Source organism: Sebastes fasciatus, chromosome 22 (assembly GCF_043250625.1).
Source record: "Sebastes fasciatus isolate fSebFas1 chromosome 22, fSebFas1.pri, whole genome shotgun sequence".
NCBI classification, from domain to species: Eukaryota; Metazoa; Chordata; class Actinopteri; order Perciformes; family Sebastidae; genus Sebastes; species Sebastes fasciatus.
The window spans coordinates 23,813,751-23,824,869 of NC_133816.1; the positions used below are offsets into that span (position 1 = coordinate 23,813,751).

At 37.4% G+C, this 11,119-nt stretch overlaps 2 protein-coding genes across 2 annotated transcripts; one reads left to right on the top strand and one right to left on the bottom strand.

Annotated features, from left to right (window-relative positions):
- Nucleotides 1-888: 888 nt before the first annotated feature.
- On the bottom strand, nucleotides 889-4,910 carry LOC141761340 (butyrophilin-like protein 10). The gene is made up of 5 exons (XM_074624675.1): nucleotides 4,700-4,910; nucleotides 4,131-4,469; nucleotides 3,212-3,499; nucleotides 2,357-2,523; nucleotides 889-924 (listed from the first exon to the last, which is right to left on the bottom strand). The coding sequence occupies exons 1-5, from the start codon at nucleotides 4,908-4,910 to the stop codon at nucleotides 889-891; spliced, it is 1,041 nt and encodes a 346-aa protein (XP_074480776.1).
- Nucleotides 4,911-7,251: 2,341 nt separating this feature from the next.
- On the top strand, nucleotides 7,252-11,061 carry LOC141760539 (Fc receptor-like A). The gene is made up of 3 exons (XM_074623414.1): nucleotides 7,252-7,535; nucleotides 8,087-8,332; nucleotides 9,921-11,061. Exons 1-3 carry the CDS (start codon nucleotides 7,376-7,378, stop codon nucleotides 10,070-10,072), a joined length of 558 nt encoding a protein of 185 aa, XP_074479515.1. The 5' UTR covers nucleotides 7,252-7,375; the 3' UTR covers nucleotides 10,073-11,061.
- The last annotated feature ends 58 nt before the right edge of the window (nucleotides 11,062-11,119 follow it).

The following is an 11,119-nucleotide window of genomic DNA, read 5'->3' on the forward strand; positions in this document are numbered from 1 at the left end:
TTCACTGTCTAAACCGGTTAACATCTTACAATCACAGAAGTGTAACTGTTAACTGTTACAGTTAACTGCAACAGAGGACGAGATATCCTAATATTTAGTCCCTACCATGTGTCACGCTTCGAAAATGCCGGATCCTACATATCCCATGATGCAACTCAATAACATCTTTCATTATAGACCTTCATTAATTGCCTGTTACAAGCCCATGCTTTCAAACTCACAAATTGTAATGCTGGATTTCTGTTAAGGTGACACACTTCAGGCAAAAACAGTTGTTCATGCACTCATCAATTTCAAGGTTTTGGGTTATTTCGCTTCCATAACACGTCTTCTTTCAGACTAGTGGAAAGAAAACATCCAAAATATACAGTTAGGTGTTTATTTTATGAATTTGTCTAATTTGCATCTGTAGATTTACAAAAGTATTAGCATTAGATAATGCCTCATTTGTATTGTTCAAACATAGCATTTCCGAAAACATGTACTAGCAGTTTAGAGAGTCACCGCAAAGCTGGCTGGCTGTCAAAGGTGAGACATATTAGGGTTTCAAAACATGTATTGTTCAGTTGTTGGCACAATATCACATAAAAAAAGTCACAGCAAAATTACTAAAACTCAAGAAGCTTATTATGTGGCTACTCTTGAAGAGAAAATATCAAATCTTGGGAACAAAACAAGTACAGGCAACAATCATGCAATCCACAATCATGACAAAGGTTTATTCATTCATTTCTTTACAAACATTTTAAAAAGGAAACATATGCAGTTATGATAAAAAAAACAACTATATTTCTCAACGATAAAACATGGGCAAATGTGACTGAAAAAAGAAACTGAAAATGTAATGTATAATTTGTAATGATTTGATTAGCAGAGTTTGAGCTGATCTCACCACCACCACCAGATGGCGTTGTTTACTGTAATCTGAAGGAAACAGAACAACTCAGCAAGTTAAACCATTGTGGTTCAATTAGGATCGAGGGTCACTGATGCTTGTCTGGACTGAAAAACTGATTCAACATCCAAGTTTCAACAACATTCTCCCATCATGCAACACTGTGGGGACATCGACTGAAGGGAAGTTTGAATCATTTCATTCTTCTTTTTTTGGGGCCAAATCTATTTCCCATAGTATTATATACATTTTCACCATGGAATAAAAAACAATCATCACAATAATACAACACAATGAAAAACAATGATTGAAGAAGAAAAAAAAAGTACCTTTTATATCACAAAGTATTAAAATCTGACTCCGCAAATGTTTTTCGAAGTTATAGTGTAATATTACATTAGTGTCTCCTGTTGCTTTACTTGTGTTGTTCATCATCTCTCCAGTTTAATCAGTCTGCTGTCTAACAGTTCATCTTGACTCCACTGCATGTGAGCTGTTGGCTTGTTTTGTCCTGAACTGAATGTGTCTATGGCCATCCGTTTTAACATTTAATAGCTAGACAAGATATTAATTAGAGATATCTGCAACGTCATTTTGTCTCTAATTCAAGATATCCCTAATTCTATTTTGACTAGGCAAAACTCTAATTTTAGATATCCGTAATTACATTTTGACTAGTACGATTCAAATTACTTTTGCCAGTTAGGGATAGTCAAAATGTAATTACAGATATCTAAAATTAGAGTTGTGACTAGAGGAAATGAGGACATATTGGTATGGGTTTATAAAGTGTGTCTGGAGACAATAAATCTACAATACGTTGTATAATCTATCTGCTCGTTGTCTACCTTACTATGATTAGAAAGAGCCCTCGCTGGTGTTTTAACGATGTTTCTCTTATGAGTTATTGATCCGAGGAGTTTGAATCTGTGAATACCTTTCACACTTTACCGAACTATCCAAGTTGGCAAAAGCTTCTGCTGACACTGTTCAGATGCTTTGTTGGGTCAATATAAAATAGGAAGAACAGTTCTCAAATGGTTCTCAAATTAATATCACTCTGAATCTAAATGAGAAATGTAAGTGTTCTCACTGTCATTCGAGTGGACGTGAAGAATGACCCTCTGTTGATGTTAATGAATCAATATTTGTGTTTGTCTCCTCTATCTCTAACTTCTCTGACTGCTGTTTCAACTGAATCTCTTCACTCTCTCTCCATCTCTTTGTCTCAAGTTGTTTCTTAATTTGCTCAATCTGGTTTTCTACTTTGTTCTTCCTTTCTGTCATTCTTGAAATTACATCCTCTGTTTTCTGTAGTTTTTCCACAATTATCGGTAAAGAGCTCTGATATTCTGTCTTTTTTTTGTCCAGTTCCAGATTGCCCACTAATAGAGTGCTCTTGTTGCTATCTTTGTCCCAACTGTATTTTCCGTCTATTTTTTTAAGTTTCTTGTCATTCACCCTCTTCTCTTCCACCACCTTCTCCAGCTGTGATATCTGTTTGCCTCTCGAGATCTCCAGTTCTTTCTTGTGTTCCTTCAATACTGAAATCACATGTAGCATGTCTTTATGTTCTTCCTCTTTCTCCTGTAACGTCTTAGTTACATTGTCACGGTGCACCTTGTTATCTGCATACAAACAGAGGAAGGAAAGTTCAAACATGCTGTATCAATGCTGCATTGCAATTTAAAAAGTGAAGTGTGACTTCAACAAGATACAGAAGCACAACAGAGAAATGGTGCTAAAACTAAAACAGTACTAAATTCTGAGGTTAATCCTGGTATTTAATTAATAACGTGTACAAACAAAGAGAGGCAGGTCCTATTCATGAAACCTGTTCATTCATTATTTTATTAAAACTCACTTTGGGAGGAGGAGCTGTGATTTGAACAGTAGGAAACACCACGAGGAATGGAGCAATGTGCAAAGTTTATAATAAAATAGACAAAAATACTGTGTGTTGGTAATGTAGTGATCACATCATCTCTAGGAATTCTGGAAAGACCTGTACTACAACAGTCAATAAAGTGTGATGGTTATTTGCATTTAGAAATAAGTAAATCAACTTTGTAACTTACGGCGTTTGTTTTGTCTTTGTTTCCCATAAACAAAGAAAGCTGCAGAAATGCAGGAAAACAGGAAGCAAACAGACAAGACCACGATGATACGAACAGCAGAACAAGACGAGGCCGTGAGTACATCCTCTGAAATGACAAACAAAATAAAAACAACATGGCATTTATATATGTTACGGCTGTGTGTGTTTTCTGTGCTATTGTCCCTTTTCCCTCTCCAGTAGCTTTTTTTTTTTTTCACCTAGAATGCGAATTTCTGTCTCTCTGGTCTGGTTGGTGTTCTTCTGTTGGACTCTACAGGTGAAGCTGTTGCTGTGTCTCTTCTCCACAGTCACTCTGCTGCTGACAGTATAGAGGTCATCAGGACCTCTGACTGTCTCTGGAGGTCCAGCAGAGAGGAGGTTTCCCTCACCGTCCAGCCACAACACCTCAGGCTTTGGATACCAGCCTTTAGACTCACACTGCAGAACCACTCTCCTGATGGGTTTATCAATCTCTGCTATGATCACAACAGGAAATGAAAGCGCACCTAATGACAAAAGAAAGGACAATATTCATACAGCTGTATTTAACATTATCACAGTAACTACAAAATGACAGTGCTGATTTACCAAACTGAAATTCAGATACCCAGATTATCTAAAGGCTGGCCCACACTAAAAGATTTTTCAATTGATGAATTCATGGAGACACGTTAAATAAACACTTGTGTTGTTGCCACAAATCAACAAGTTGGTCCTTCATTTCTGAGCTCCATCTTACTACTACTTTATGCTTCACGTTTAGCATTGGCTCATGCATTAGTCTCGGCCGCCATGACAGCGGTGATTCTCTATTGGCTATCGTTCTTTCCCACATGACTGCGTCATCGGCTGTCCTCGGGGTTCCCCACACACAACAGGATATCCCATGTTTACAATTTATGATTTGAAATCGACGCGGACAGGACGGACTTAAGAGCTGATCGGGGGATGAAAAAACAGTCTTAACATACCTCACACCACAGGAACATTTGGAAAGATAATCTTTAGAACCATCAAAAAATCTGGGCTTTGATGACAATTGTCGGGAGCAGGGGAATCGGGTCCAAAATCGGTTTGATTCTCGTGTAGTGTGTGCCCTGCATAAGAAGTTGTCAAAGGAAGATGATGTCCACTTACCAACAACAAGATCAACTGCAGATGTACCCAGTGCTGGAATGTGGCATCTGTATTTTCCCTCATCAGAGACTTTGACTTTGGAGAGTTTCAGAGAAATGTCTCCGCGCTTCAGTCTGTCAGTGGACACTGATGTTCTTCCCATGTATGATGGGTTCTGATTAACCAAAAGCTCCACACCATCACGCCTCACGTGGACGAACCTGGGGTTCAGGTCGAGTCTCGCCCACTCCAGTGTCCTCGCAACAACATCGGTGGCAGGCTCCAGGTGACATGGCAACATGATGTCATCATCAATCATCGCGAGTATTGTCTTAGAAGGGCCAACCATCTGAGACTGACCTGAGGAAGAGACAGATGTATTTTTAACTGCTGCCGATTTCCCTTCATGTGGCTTCCTTTTCCAGTTTCACAAGATAAATTGAATGTGCTATTTATCTACTGAAAAGGAGGTGTTCAGATTTGGGTTTGGGGTATAGCTCCAAAATATTCTTGATGGCTGTGGTGGAGAGGGAACTGAGCTTGAAGATGAAGCTCTCGATTTACCCGTCTATCTACGTTTCAACTCTCACCTGTGGTCATAAGCTTTGGGTAGTGTGATGCCCCTCCCTTTGTCTTGGAGGCTGCCTTGAGGGAGGGGTCGTCAGCTTGATTGAGCTCACCTGGGCCTTCCAGGCTATAAAAGCTGCCCCATGTGCTCACTGTGTGTCTCTCTTCATGCAGCCAAATCCACCTGACATCACCTTTGTTTGGTTCTGCGCCTTCAACACCTCCACAGCACATTATGCCCACACATCCATGCACTACATTCATTTGATGACATTACTCATATACACACTCCGTTGTTCATTTTATGTCAACCTCAGTTTAATAAATCGTTTGGTTTTATATATAACCTTGCGTGGATTTCCTTTTTGTCACATTCCCTGAGCCAGTTTGTGACAGTAGTGACCGAAAGAATGATATCTTGGATACAAGCAGCCGAAATGTGTTTCCTCCGCACCGTTAGAGGATTGGAGGACTGCCATCTTTCTGATTTATGATTTTTGGTTTTTTTTGTGTGTGTAACTTACCTCCACAACAGTGTGTCAGGAGAAGGAAGGCAGCAGTGTGATGAAAAACCAAAGTACTGATGGCACTGAGATGAGATTTAGAGACCCGTCCATTCCACAGGTGAACCATACTGAAAACTGAAACGATTGTAAAATGAAAAAGATGTTTGTACAAATAACTACTCAGAAACAAAATACTTTGTGACAACCGGCTAAGTAATTAAAAATGGTTCTTATTAGCAGTTAAATACTCGTCTTTGTTGCATTTTATGTACATTTTGTAGAGGACATTGACTGCAACACGTCCCATAAAAATTTAAAAACACCTTCACTGATTGTAGATTTGCTGTTGTTCTGAAAGTAGGTCATTATGAATTTTAATTAAAAGTTATGAGAAACATTACTAAAATCAGCTATTAATATTTATTTTTTTGTTTAAAAAGCTACATACCTGTGTCTCAAAGAATCGCTTCCGCTGCACGGGAACAGTCCTCAAATAAAATATGTACTTTGACTCTGACTAACTGTAAGCCTGTGTGTGTGTGTGCGTGTGTGTGTGTGTGTGTGTGTGTGTGCGAGGATGTTGTAGTAGTTCCATCATATCACAGTGAATGACACTCCCTTGAATCTTTTATAATGAGACTCACAAGGTTTGTGTTCCATTTACGTGTACGTTTCTTATCTGTGAACTTCTTAAAGATTAACCATTGAAACTGGACTTTGACACTAACACTGCAGCACTTAAATTACCATTTTATTGGTGGAACAAGGGAGTTGAATTAAAAAGCAGCGTGTGCGCCCTTAAATAGAATTTTATTCAAGTGTGCTATTAGTATACTTATTTTAAACTTAAAATAAGGGAGTACACTTTCAGTTTACGGTTTATGTACTCATCAGTGATATAACTTAGCTTATAGAGACAAGTATACAGAAAAGTAAGTATACGTGGCTTAAATGTGTACTTAATCTTTGGATCGAGATATACTTAAGAAAGGTATAATTAAGTATTGTTGCCTTATAGGCCTACAGTAGGTATATACTTGGCTTGTAGTTGTGCTTGTAGAAGATGAATGTGATACAGTGCTACGCACCAACAAACGGCAGCGACGATGAAAATAAGGATGACTTTTATAACAGACTGCAGAGCATCCTGGAACAGCTAAAGGGAAAAGACATCAGTATTCTCATGGGGGACTTCAATGCAAAGATCGGAAGAGACAACACAGTTTACGAAGAAGTAATGGGCAAGCAGGGTTTGGGAGAGATGAGTAAGAATGGAGAGAGATTTGCAGACACCTGTTCTCTGAACAACCTAGTCATAGGTGGAAGCGTCTTTCCACACAAGAGGATTCATAAAGCGACCTGGATATCAGGCGTGATATATATATATATATACTGTATATACTGTATATACACTGGCCCATGTCCCGTGGCTCACACCCTTCCAGCCTTTTGTTCAGCATGCCTGACTTTGTCTGCATGTCTGACCCCCTTTTGGTTAAGTTTGCCTGTTTTATCTCCCTGCCTGGTTTTGACTACATTAAAACATGAACTCTTTGACTTGTGCTTCTTGGTTCAAGCCTGTTATCCTCCTAGCCTTCACAACATCGCAGCAGCAGGTTAGCCAGGCTAAGGCCCTGTTCAGACAGAGTTTATGAGCTAAACTAGTTAGCTTACCGACCTCCAGCTCAACACAGAGCTGCTCTGTGTTGCACACAAACCAGAAACAAGCTGCACAGGAAGAGGAAGTTCTCACCTACGTTATATTTATCTGTCACTCAGTCTGATGTTCAGACAGTCAGCAGCGAGACGACATGGAGGTCACAGCTCTCTGCATCAGACTACGTGAGTACGGAGTCTGTCTGTCTCTAAATCTGTTAACATTGAAAATATAAATCATAATGTTTATGCAAATTAAAGTATCTACTTTTTTCCTTTGTTATCTCCAGTAATAAATGTCCTGGTGCTTCTGGTTCTAGAAGATCAACACTGTTACTGTGCTGAGAAAGCTGGTAAGTAGAAGTCATTTCTATAAATATGAGGAAAATGATATTACAATAAATAATACTTTTGTCTGTGTCTCATTCTCCAGATGCAGCTTCTCTTCGTATTGTCCCAAACAGACTCCAGCTCTTTGAATATGACTCTATCTCCATTGAATGTGAGGGATATGGTGACTTCACCGAGTGGAGAGTGATGAGGAGGATCATGGGAGTTGAAACGATATGTGCTACTCATTGGGAGACATCAAGGGGACCCTGCTTTATCCAACATAGCTTTTCATCAGACAGTGGAGAATACTGGTGTGAAGCTAAAGGAGGAGGCAGAAGCAACGCCGTCAACATCACTGTTACTGGTATGTTCAGCATTGTTCCATTCACAAATAACAACATATCAAATAATACAAACAGTCATTTCAGTGTTTTTTAGTCTGCCATTGAAAGAGTGCTGTATCATTAAGTCAGGGTTATGTATGGATATTGATATATTTTATATATTTTGTGACTTGATTATTTATTATCTGGTTTGATTATACCTGGTTTTATTATTATTTTTATTTTTATAATTTTTTTTATTTACTTTATAACCTTTTATTATTTCACAGTACTGTCTAACTCAACATGTGAATTTAAGCATGTTTACACATGAGTATATGTATGATAAATGTTCTATTCTTGTACGTGCGTTGCTTGAAGCCCAATACAAATTTCCCTGCGGGTCAATTAAGTATCTTGAAGTTGAGAGAAAAAAATACCATATATGCCTTATGGTTGTATTTTTGTGTCTCTTCTATTTTTATACCCTAAGCTAGAACCTTATATTCTTGTTCTCTTCCACATGAAAGAAAAAAAAATCGTTACTAATGAATCATGGCATAAAATAATTGTCAAAACCTTTGTTGTTCAGCTGGTCCTGTGATCCTGGAGAGTCCTGCTCTGCCTGTGATGGAGGGAGACGCTGTGACTCTGCGCTGTAGAAGCAAAATGACCTCCTCTTCTCTCAAAGCTGATTTCTATAAAGATGACCTCCCCATCGGCACCAGCTCCACAAGAGAGATGACCATCCATGGCGTTTCTAAGTCTGACGAAGGACTTTACAAGTGCAGCATCTCTGAGTTTGTGGAGTCACCAGAGAGCTGGGTAACTATCAAAGGTGAGACGTAAAAATAAAAATGAAGTTCAAAAGACAATTCAAAAGTTACAGCAAAATTATTACTAAGCCAAGAGGCTTATCACGTGGCTAATCTTACAGAGATATTCTAAACTTCTTGTAATGCATCCAAAACTGTAGAGTACGACTGGTTTTGTAGTTGTAGAAGGTAGTGCGATGTCTTCCAAAATAATCAAATTGCAAAGTGTTTTTGAAATAATGTAAAATCTGAACAAATCTAAACAACTGTAAAAAATATTAATATTTAATATTTTTTTAAATATAAAAATGTATTTTTTGTGTGTGTATAGTGTGTACACACCCAAGCTATACTGCAGCAACTTAAACAGGATTAAATAACGGAGTAAACATTATGTTGTTCTGTGATTTGGCATGAATGTTATTTCCCCAATAATCCCTATTATTTTTGCTATTTAAGAAAAAATAGTCATATTAATATGTTCATTACTTACATGATTGTATTCATTTTTCAAAATAGCTGTGACAAAAAAATATACTGGTATCATCTGCAAAAAAAAAATATTGGCTGATAATTCATACTGTATAAATCAGAACCAAAGAGGGCCATCAAATTGATCCTTGTACACCAGATTTGTGCTAAAACAAGCTCAGTTAATACCTTAATAAGTGACAAATAGAGTTGGACCGTGAAGATTACTAGAGTATCATCGTAGTGCATTTCTGCAGCAGCATGTTATAGTCAATTGTGAAGTACTTGTGAAAAACAGCTATAGTAAATCCCTTATCATTATTGTTTTAACAATTACTTTCATGACTGTGAATAAACTAGGGAAGCCCTGAAAGGCAAGCGAAAAAAAAAAAAATTCTGATTTAGTCTAATCTTTATTATTTTCTTTCCTGTGTTCATCACTTAAGAACATTTTTTTTTTGTCTGTGAAACGGGTAAAAAAATAAATAAAAATTAGGCAGATTTTTCTAAGTTACTTTTGTGCCTCATAGGGAAAACTATGTAAGTCCTGAAAGGCAAAAAAAAAAAACGTCACTTGTTTTCAGAGAGGAAAAAGTAACTTAGAAAGGCAAAAAAAAAAGTTCCACCTGTTCTTAAGTCATAAACACAGGAGAGAAATAAGTTAGATCAAAAGAATGTTCTCATTTGCCTTTCAGGGCTTCTGTAGTAAACCATGTAATACAAATATTTGTTTTTTAGCATGAAAATATTGGGTGCAGATGATAGATGATGGTTTGAGCCTCATTGTTATTTTTTTTCAGTTTAACCTTACTGCTTGATATTCCAGCTGGGTATACTGCGTGTAAATATAGCTTGAACATTCACTCATTTAATTTGCTTACTTTTCAACGTTTCAATGTTTTAGAGCAAAAAAAAAAAACTTTTAAAAAGTGTGATTTCTTTATCTTAAGTCAGAGTAATTGACGGGATATTTTCACCACATTATAACACTATTTAACACTGTAGTATGTTTGGTGCAGATGGACTGAGGTTTCTATTTATGTGTCGTCTTTGTTATAAAAAGCTTTATCAAACAATTCATTCTATGTTAAAAGCAACACATAATGCATTGAAACACCTGTTTTTTCTGTGTCTTTGCAGCAGATCACAGACTCGAGACTCGTTCCTCCTCGGATCACTCTTGTCATATTTACCTCATCCTAAGGACCGTTTTCACCATTTTAATGGTGGCTCTACTGCTGCTGCTGGTGGGACTACTTCACTGTGGGAAAGTCAGAGTTACACAGAAATAAGCACTCATATGTGAGTGTAGCTGTCAACCTGAACAAAACAAAAGAGTAACTGACTGAGAATAATGAATGACTTTGGTCTTTCTATCAGTCAATGGCCTGTGTACTTGTTATTTAACAGTTTTATTTGGACTTTTCAGTAAAACTTTGAGCAACACAAACAAATGTGGCAGCCTTCGTTAGATTAAATAGCTAGAATAGGTTTCACAGTTCTGTTACCACTTGCGGTGGTCATCAGACTTCGTCACAAGCAGAAAAGGTTGAAAGCCACAGATGAACGTATGACCTATTTTGAAAAGGCGTGCATGCTTTATATCTTGCTCTATGTTTTGTTTTTAGCTGGTGATAATTCACACTTAGACGTAAACCACACACAAACTATCAGACATACGAGGCTGATGGGCCCTTTACAAGTCTCCATAGCAGCAACAAAACATTTCTGTTAGTAGAGAAACTCATCATGTTTTTTGAGGAGTCAATATTAGCGTAAACAAAATAGAATTGGAGATCGGTTATGGTTAAACAAGATGAGTCATGTCCCTCTCAGTGCATACAAGACCCTCACTGGTCCTTTGGTGTGGTGTTTTATTCAATACATTTACTGTACTTTACTGTTTTTTTTTCATTGTATGAAGAAATAAAGTCTCTAAGAAGTCATTTGTAGAGTTATTATAATCATTAGTGAACAGTATTTATAATACACTTAGAGGTGTAAAGTGTCTTTAAGTAGATATATGGTCTGAACATCATGATAAAGGTTTATTCATTTATTTCTTTACAAACATTTTAAAAACGGCAACGAATACAAAAAAATAATATTATAGAACAATACATTCAAAACAGGCAACATTTTGCAACACGGTGGTCACATCTGTTTTAGAAGGCTATTAAAGAGGAGTTATCAGTTGCTATAAGCAACATAGATGTGGGTCAATCATCGATTCACATGGTAGATCGCCAAAAGAAGGTATAAAAGAACACAACAGCGATCTCTAGTGACCGTAGTAATTATGAGCACATGTGTTCCGAAGAACAAAGAGCATGCCATCT

What these genes read in the sequence shown, in the direction of transcription:
- LOC141760539 (XM_074623414.1), top strand. Translation starts at nt 7,376, where the DNA reads ATGAGGAGGATCATGGGAGTTGAAACGATATGTGCTACTCATTGGGAG. An exon ending in CGTCAACATCACTGTTACTG is followed by an intron (nt 7,536 to 8,086) that starts GTATGTTCAGCA and finishes TTTGTTGTTCAG; the next exon opens with CTGGTCCTGTGATCCTGGAG. An exon ending in GAGCTGGGTAACTATCAAAG is followed by an intron (nt 8,333 to 9,920) that starts GTGAGACGTAAA and finishes GTGTCTTTGCAG; the next exon opens with CAGATCACAGACTCGAGACT.
- LOC141761340 (XM_074624675.1), bottom strand. Translation starts at nt 4,910, where the DNA reads ATGTGCTGTGGAGGTGTTGAAGGCGCAGAACCAAACAAAGGTGATGTC. An exon ending in GACAGAAATTCGCATTCTAG is followed by an intron (nt 2,524 to 3,211) that starts GTGAAAAAAAAA and finishes GTTTGTATGCAG; the next exon opens with ATAACAAGGTGCACCGTGAC. An exon ending in AGGTGGTGGAAGAGAAGAGG is followed by an intron (nt 925 to 2,356) that starts GTGAATGACAAG and finishes TGTTTCCTTCAG; the next exon opens with ATTACAGTAAACAACGCCAT.